Source organism: Aquarana catesbeiana, linkage group LG10, assembly GCF_042186555.1.
Source record: "Aquarana catesbeiana isolate 2022-GZ linkage group LG10, ASM4218655v1, whole genome shotgun sequence".
Classification (NCBI taxonomy): Eukaryota; Metazoa; Chordata; class Amphibia; order Anura; family Ranidae; genus Aquarana; species Aquarana catesbeiana.
The window spans coordinates 10273466-10282696 of record NC_133333.1 but is presented as its reverse complement, the minus strand read 5'-3'; the positions used below and the strand labels follow the sequence as shown (position 1 = coordinate 10282696).

Here is a 9231-nt window from a genome sequence, read left to right as displayed (position 1 = left end):
GGGCACTGATAGGTGGCACTGATGTGCACGGGTGGGCACTGATAAGACTCCACTGATGGGCACTGATAGGCAGGAATGATGGGCACTGATAGGTGGGAATGATGAGCACTGATAGGCGGGAATAATGGGCACTGATAGGCGGGAATGATGGGCACTGATAGGTGCGAATGATGAGCACTTATAGGCGGGAATGATGGGCACTGATAGGTGGGAATGATGGGCACTGATAGGCAGCACTGAAGGGCACTGATAGGTGGCACTGATGGGTACTGATAACGGGCACTGATAGGCGGCCCTGATGGGTACTGATTGGCAGCACTGATGGACATGGATTGGCAGCACTGATAGACACTGATTGGCACTGATTTGCAGCACTGTTTGGCATCACTGATGGGCACTTTTGGGGCTGCACTGATAAAAAAGACACTGATGATCAGTGCCCTGATTATAAGTGCAGATGTCCCCTTCCACACTAGCCAGTTACCGGAATGCCGATAACAGTGTTCTGCCGAGAAAGTTCCCCCCGGCGGATAAGGACTCCCCTGTACTGCGCAGGCGCAGCGCTTGCGCAGTACGAGCCGCCGAAAATAGCCAAAGCTGAACACCTGTGAGTCAACTGTACACGGCGCCTGTAACAGGGCCCCTCGCGGGCTCGCTTCACTCACCATGCTTCGGGCATGGCCTGGCTTCGCTCGGCATAGTTTTATTCTAACTCTATGTCCATTTGGACAGTGGGGCTTGAACCTGGAGTGCGCAGGCGCCGTGTAGAGCTGACGATCAGCTGTTCAACTTCGGAGACTTTCGGCGGCTCTGTAGTCGTTCGTAATGCGCAAGTCCTTATCCGCTGTGGGAACTTTCTCGGCAAGACAACGGCAAGTGTGCTTACATCGTGATCAGCTGTGATTGGACACAGCTGATCTGGTGGTAAAGAGCCGCTGATTGGCTCTTTACCTCAATTTGTGATCAGCTATGTCTGGAGGACAAATGGATCACAGAGCGTACTGCCTGCGTGCCGCAGCGGGCGCGATCACGGGAGGACGTCATATCATGAATTCCAGAATTGGCCGTCCACACTGTAGCCGTCATTTTGCTATAGCGTGGTCGGCAAGTGGTTAAATAAATGAAAAAAAGAAAATCTGTAAAAAAACAATATTTTTTACTTTCTGCTATAAAACATATCCATTAAAAAATTAAAAAACAATCTTCATACATTTTGGACAAAATATATTCTGTTATGTCTTTGGTAAAAAAACAAAAAAACAAAAAAAAACAATGAGTGTATATTAATTGGCTTGCATGAAAGTTATAGCGTCTACTTTGTGATTCTGCAACAATGTATAACACTGTAACATTTCTAATACATGACAAAAGCCTGCCAGAGAAAAGGGCAGTCCATAGAGCGTGCAGGCGTAGAGGGCAGCCGCGTTATATTTTCCCTGTCGTTAGTTCCCTTCTGTCTCAGCACTGAGGGGAAGACAATAACCACTTGTGACATCCTGTCTTGTGCACAGCAGAAGGTGAGGACCCCCCGGCAGAGCGACATCTCATTCAGCAGGCGCCAAAATGAACGACATTTTAAGGCACATCGTCCCAGCCATCCTCCTGTGGCTGCCCTGGGGTAAGAATCTTCACACCTTGTCTACAACACTGAGGAAGAGGATTGGGGAAGGAGCAATAGATTTGTAAGACTTTGAGGTGGATAGGGGGAAGGGTGGGGGGGGAGAAGTTATGCCAGATTTTCGCAAACTCTCAAAGGGGATGTACTGGCCGCAAGGACATAATCTGTGGGGAAGTTTTTCACGCCATTGTAAGAGGGCTAACACCTAACTAATGGTCTCTGGCCTCCCAAACCCAATGTTGGGGTGGTAAGCCACCCAACAGTCTCTTGTATCTCTGTGTGAGGTCCTGGGTGTACACCTGCTGTGCCCATTATGAGAATTTCCCACCATACCTGTGCGGAGTTCCTGGGTCTGTACACCCCCTGTGCTCATTATGAGGGGTTCCCACCATCCCTGTGCTGAGTTCCCGGGTCTGTACACCTACTGTGCCCATTATGAGGGGTTCCCACCATCCCTGTGCTGAGTTCCCAGGTTTGTACACCCCCTGTGCTCATTATGAGGGGTTCCAACCATTCCTGTGCTGAGTTCCTGGGTCTGTACACCTGCTGGAACACACACCAAAACTCTCAAGGGGACAGGAACAGAGCTGGGGATTATAGAGGAAAAGTCATATAAAAAGCCAGGGGCTTTTTCAGGGGGTTCCCAGGGGTTCCCAAAATCCCTGTACGGAGTTCCCAGGTATGTACACCCGCTGTGCCCATTATGAGGGGTTCCCACCATCCCTGTGCTGAGTTGCCGGGTCTGTACACCTGCTGTGCCCATTATGAGGGGTTCCCACCATCCCTGTGCTGAGTTCCCAGGTCTGTACACCTGCTGTGCCCATTATGAGCTGTTCCCACCATCCCTGTGCTAAGTTCCCAGGTCTGTACACCCGCTGTGCCCATTATGAGGTGTTCCCACCATCCCTGTGCTAAATTTCCCGGTCTGTACACCCACTGTGCCCATTGTGAGGGGTTCCCACCATCCCTGTGCTAAGTTCCCAGGTCTCTACACCTGATGTGCCCATTACGAGGGGTTTCCACCATCCCTGTTCTGAGTTCCCGGGTTTGTGCACCTGCTGGAACACACATTGTTGGGTAAGAACCCCCCCCCAAAACTCTCAAGGGGACATGAACAGAGCTGGAAATTATTGTGGGGAAGTCATATAAAAAGCCAGGGGCTGGACAGCCTCCACCATTAACTTTAATATCTTTGGGTGGGTTTAATAAAAGAAATGGGATGTCTCTCTTTTAATGAAAGCTTAAAAAATTGGGCTTGAGAAAAGTCCAATGAAAGGACCACTATCACAATTTTTTTTTTATCTCTTCTTCATTTATTTTTAAGTTTTCCTTCACACTGACCTGCAGGGGAACTGTAGTACTGGAGAATATTGTAAGCACCACCAGGACAGGTTCATCTAGTGCCCAGGGCAAGAATGCGGAAGTGCACTCTTTTCCCTGCTGTTATTGCATGCTCACAATAGACTTACTGCCCTATGTAAAAACTTTGTCCCCTTGCTCCACTGTGCCCAGGGCAGCTGGCGCTCCTGCCCACCCCTTGTCCCGTTCCTGGGCACCACCAACAATATTATCCACTTCTGCTCTCACACTTGTTCACCCCTTATGGACCAGAGCAGTTTTCAAATTTCTGCTATGAGCCTGTTTATTCCCTGATAATTTTGTCATGACTTAAGATACCGTAATGGCAACATAATACATGCATTGTTTTTTTTAAGGACAAACAAGGTTTTCTTTTTGTGAATATTGTCCTGAAACAATGATTTTTTTTTTTTCACAATCCGTAGTCAATTAAATGTTATAAAACTAAACAAAAAGCACTTCTGCTTTTTTTGAGCAGTGTTAGTTTAAAAATAGTGCATTTGATTCTGTAATGTGTCCTGTTTAAAACAACACTAAAATTATGATTTTGGTACAAAGCATTGCAAAGTTATTTACAAATGAAGTAAAGTCGTTTTTTTTTTTTTTCCAATCTTGGGCTTTTTTTGTAATAAGTGTAAATACTGTATATGTAAAAGGTGTACAAATACAGTCAGGTCCATAAATATTGGGACATTGACACAATTCTAGTCTTTTTGGCTCTATACACCACCACAATGGATTTATAATGAAATGAACAAGATGTGCTTTAACTGCAGACTTTCAGCTTTAATTTGAGGGTATTTACATCCAAATCAGATGAACGGTGTAGGAATTACAGCAGTTTGTATATGTGCCTCCCACTTTTTAAGCTACCAAAAGTAATGGGACAGATTAACAATCATCCATCAAACTTTCACTTTTTAATACTTGGTTGCAAATCCTTTGCAGTAAATTACAGCCTGAAGTCTGGAACACATAGACATCACCAGACGCTGGGTTTCATCCCTGGTGATGTTCTGCCAGGCCTCTACTGCAACTGTCTTCAGTTCCTGCTTGTTCTTGGGGCATTTTCCCTTCAGTTTTGTCTTCAGCAAGTGAAATGCATGCTCAATCGGATTCAGGTCAGGTGATTGACTTGGCCATTGCATAACATTCCACTTCTTTCCCTTAAAAAAACTCTTTGGTTGCTTTCGCAGTATGCTTCGGGTCATTGTCCATCTGCACTGTGAAGCGCCGTCCAATGAGTTCTGAAGCATTTTGCTGAATATGAGCAGATAATATTGTCCGAAACACTTCAGAATTCATCCTGCTGCTTTTGTCAGCAGTCACATCATCAATAAATACAAGAGAACCAGTTCCATTGGCAGCCATACATGCCCACGCCATGACTCTACCACCTCCATGCTTCACTGATGAGGTGGTATGCTTTGGATCATGAGCAGTTCCTTTCCTTCTCCATACTCTTCTCTTCCCATCACTCTGGTACAAGTTGATCTTGGTCTCATCTGTCCATAGGATGTTGTTCCAGAACTGTGAAGGCTTTTTTAGATGTTGTTTGGCAAACTCTAATCTGGCCTTCCTGTTTTGGAGGCTCACCAATGGTTAACATCTTGTGGTGAACCCTCTGTATTCACTCTGGTGAAGTCTTCTCTTGATTGTTGACTTTGACACACATACACCTACCTCCTGGAGAGTGTTCTTCATCTGGCCAACTGTTGTGAAGGGTGTTTTCTTCACCAGGGAAAGAATTCTTCATTCATCCACCACAGTTGTTTTCCGTGGTCTTCCGGGTCTTTTGGTGTTGCTGAGCTCACCGGTGCGTTCTTTCTTTTTAAGGATGTTCCAAACAGTTGATTTGGCCACACCTAATGTTTTTGCTATCTCTCTGATGGGTTTGTTTTGTTTTTTCAGCCATTTAATGATGGCTTGCTTCACTGATAGTGACAGCTCTTTGGATCTCATATTGAGAGTTGACAGCAACAGATTCCAAATGCAAATAGCCCACTTGAAATTAACTCTGGACCTTTTATCTGCTCCTTGTAAAAGGGATAATGAGGGAATAACACACACCTGGCCATAGAACAGCTGAGCAGCCAATTGTCCCATTACTTTTGGTCCCTTAAAAAGTGGGAGGCACATATACAAACTGTTGTAATTCCTACACCGTTCACCTGATTTGGATGTAAATACCCTCAAATTAAAGCTAAAAGTCTGCAGTTAAAGCACATCTTGTTTTTAATTTCAAATCCATTGTGGTGGTGTATAGAGCCAAAAAAGATTAGAATTGTGTCGATGTCCCAATATTTATGGACCTGACTGTATTAGTGAACAAAGCAAACAAAAACAGAAAATAAATTTAAATATTAGTTAATAAAATGGGAAATAAAACAAAAAAAACAAAACAAATCACCAGGAAAATTATAATTGAAGGAGGAGAATAAGGGCTGATTAGAATAAACTAAGGGCTACTAAGGGGATCAACAGAGGAATATTTATTTAAATGTTTCTTTAACTGACTTTATCAGCAGATTGAAGTTTATTCCTTTGATATGTAGATGAATAAACAGAAGGATACAAAATGAAACAATGTTTAATATTATCTTTCTGTATTCACGGCTGAGCAATGTTGTTGATAAACATCTTTTTTTTTTACAACTCCTGCTGCTGGGATTTTCTCTGTGTACTCGGCAATGCAGCTGTGATTCATCAAAGCTAAATTGCTGTGTGCTGTGACAGGGGGGATCCTGCCAGCAGGTCAGAAGGACTGGATGAACTAGACACGCCCTGTGAACAATGATGACATTTTTTGGGGTGTGTCTAGCATGCCCCCACAGTCTGCAACTGGTTTAAATTCATCTGCACTCCTTTAACTGTCATTTTTGCTGGTCAGTTAGTCCTCTATGTAAATGTGGAGAAAAATATAACTAAATGTGAACTAAATTAAAATATTTGCTAATCAATAAGGGAGGGTATTCTTTACAGTAAAAGCAGTTAATCTGTTGAATGCATTGCCATGTGAGCTATGGATATGGACAAATTATTAATGGAAACAAGTTTATTGGATTACTAACAAGTAATTTTACATAGATAATGTTACGTTTTGGCTTCTTTTTTGTAAAAACAAATTTAGGAAAAATGTAATTTGCTCGGTAGCTGATCTAAGCCAAGATGCTTAAATGCAGCATATATTTTAGGAATGCTTCATAGGCTATGAATGATCTCTTGGGGTTGCGAATCTTGACGATGTATCAGTTGACATTGGTCTCCAAGGGTATTTGTTGAGTTGACTCCAGTGCTGGGAAAAGGTAATCTAGAGCCCAGGGCGAACATGCCAAACTGCCCCCTCCCCCCCCCAAGATGTGAGTATTATGTGTCAGCAAAAATATCCCCACACACTGAGCACCAATCTTCATGCTTACCACCTCAGCATAAATTCCCCCTCCTCCCGATACAAGTATTCCCTCCCTGCTGAAATCTCCCATCTCAGCACAAATCTTGGCCCCCATCTCCCAAATCCCCCCAGCTCAAATTGTACCCCCCCAAAAAAATTCACCCCTCCTAGCACACATCATCTACCCCTAAAATTTCCCTTCCTAGTACACGTCCCCCCCCGCTTCAGATACCCTCCTCCCAGCACAAACTGCCCCCAAATCCCCCCACCAAACACAAAACTTCTTTCCCTATCCCCTCCCAACACAAATCCCTGTAAATCACCACTCTTACCACCCTTCTCCCAAATTCCTCCTACTACAATAATACTTACCCCCTGCTGCCCCCCAAATTCCCCCTTCTAACAATCCCCTCCCCCCCAATCACCTTGTGGAACACCCTCCACCGTTACATGATACTACAAGGCCACCGTCTCTCCTGCCCACCCATTGTTCCAGCCCCAGTTGCCTCCCAAAGCTGGCCTTCCACCTCACCTCACTAGTCCATTGTTGAGCGCCATCTTTTTGTAAAACCTTGGGATCACTTGAGCATGCCTGTCATGAAACACCAATTATCCTAGAGCAATGGTTCTCAACCTGGGGGTCGAGACCCCCTCGGGGGTCGAATGACGATTTGCCAGGGGTCACCGAATCCTGGGCTGTTCCTGAAGCCCACAACGCTCTCCCAGCCTTTTTGTGGCAGCCCAGCAGGGCTGTCCCTGGAGCCCGCGGCTGACCATTCAGCCTAAGTGGGCGGAGGAGACCCCATCTCCTGGTTTCGGCATAGGTGTCACTGCTATGAGACACCACAAAGTCGGAGACACAGTGAATCTGGAGACACAGTAAGTAACACTACCTGTGATTATAGTTGCCGTTAAAAGTCCCCACTACAGCTTTCAGATCAGCAGATGACCTTCATCAAGGGCACCTAAGTTGGCTGATCAGAACTCCCCCAGTACTGCCACTCATCCCATTCCCCCCAGCAAGGAGTAAGAGAAGGAATAAAAATAGAAAATACATGGAAGGGAGAGGAAAAGAGGGGGAGGAACAAAGAAAAAAGGAGAGAAAGAATAAGAGAAAAAACAAGAAAAACGGCTAGAGGTATGGGGGAAAAAAAGAAAAATAGGATAGAGAGAGATAAAAGGGAAAGAAAGAATAACAAAAGAGAAAGAGTGGTGCATCCTAAAATGTACCATAAGGGGTTTTAATACTGTACAAGTGGAAGGGACTCGGGGAGCGCTAAATGTCCGTGGGTTAGGGGCGCAAATTACTTGTCTTGCCTTGAGTGCTGACAACCCACGCTACGAAAATAATTTTACTATTAGGGGTCCCCGCAACTTAGGAAATTTTATCAAGGGGTCACGGCACTAGAAAGGTTGAGAACCACTGTCCTAGAGGATAGAATTCGGACAATTTCCATCCCAAGCAGTCTTGATTGGTTGGCCGATGTATTCCGTAGGCACCTAAAGACTTCAGATTGCTGCCAGATCTATCCAAAGCTGTCTAGCCAATGCAATGGGCATCTCAATCCTACGTCGTGAAAAGCATTAAGCTCTTTTGTATGAGATGATAATTCTACATTGAGTTGCCAAAAATATTTACGGGTCAATTTATCTGAGATTTCCAACAAGAATGTCATATGAGGACCATGAAAAGAGGTTTGAGCGTGAATGTCAAAGCGCCACACCAAGGTTTTAGAATCCTAAATGAGGTTTTATTCCAAACATATGGCAGGTGCTACAGCCACAGTGTTTCGGGGACTGTGCATTGTCCCCTTCTTTAAGGGGATAATGTAATCCAATGCATTTTGGGAACTGTACATTGTCCCTTCATAAAGGGAGCAACGCACAGTTTACAAAACACGTTGTATGTGGCACCTACCAAGTGTTTGGACTTAAACCTCATTTCAGGCTTTGAAATCTTATTGCGGCACTTCCATTTTTATACTCAAACATCATTTTTAGAGTCCACGGTCACCATTCATGAGAGTATGGCTCACCCATCACTCAGGTGCCCCATTGGGATACCACCAGTACATTTTAGTCAAATACATCAATCGGCGTCAAAAGAAAATCTTCCTAAGGAACCAGCACCATCAGTCTACCACAGCCTTTCTCAACCCTTTCATGAGCTGCTGCCATCCGTGGAAAGTCTCAGGTTCAGGTGATGTGCAGAAGTTATATAGGTCTCGGTAAATCACTGCATTTTTAGCAGATGGCAATGCCTGAAGCCTAGTTTCGGGACAAGGGGTGGACGGGAGGTGCGTCTGCCCTGGGCACAGTGAGGATTTGGTGGGGGGTCGTGCTAGAAGGGGTGCTTTGGGGGGGATTTGTGTTAGTAGGGATGATTGTTGGATATGCGCTAGTAGGGATTTTTTTTTTGGGGGGGGGGGGGGTGTTGATTAGTGCTGGAAAAGGGGATTTGGAGTTATTTGTGCTGGGAGTGGCATAGAGGATTTATGCTCAGAGTGGATTTTTTTTTTTAAGAAAAAAACTCCTGCGCACAAGTGGACAGCTGAACAAGCGGTATTGGAACACAGGCCTTGCTGCCCTCAAGGATAGGGAATCCTAGCAGACAACAAGAAAGAAAGGGCGCACCAGTCATGTGCATTATCCTTGAGTAGAATTTATTATAATAATGATAAAAAGGAACTACTTACAAACAGTAGTAGAAGATCCCAAAAGTATAGAACAATCTTCAAATCACAGCATAAGGTGAAGGAGCAGCAGAGCCCACCAGAGGTGCCGGAAGAGCTCACAAGAATCACTGACGCGTTTCGAGGTAAACATCCCCTCTTCCTCAGAACAGTTCCTTTTTATCATTATT

At 44.8% G+C, this 9231-nt stretch overlaps 1 protein-coding gene across 1 annotated transcript in view; it reads left to right on the top strand.

The window, feature by feature from the left end:
• Positions 1–1219: 1219 nt before the first annotated feature.
• Positions 1220–9231, top strand: part of HCST (hematopoietic cell signal transducer) — a 29639-nt gene continuing 21627 nt past the window's right edge. Inside the window, exon 1 of the mRNA XM_073601600.1 lies at positions 1220–1618. Within this exon, the coding sequence (XP_073457701.1) occupies positions 1564–1618 (55 nt within the window). The 5' untranslated portion in view covers positions 1220–1563. The remainder of the gene's footprint in view (positions 1619–9231) is intronic.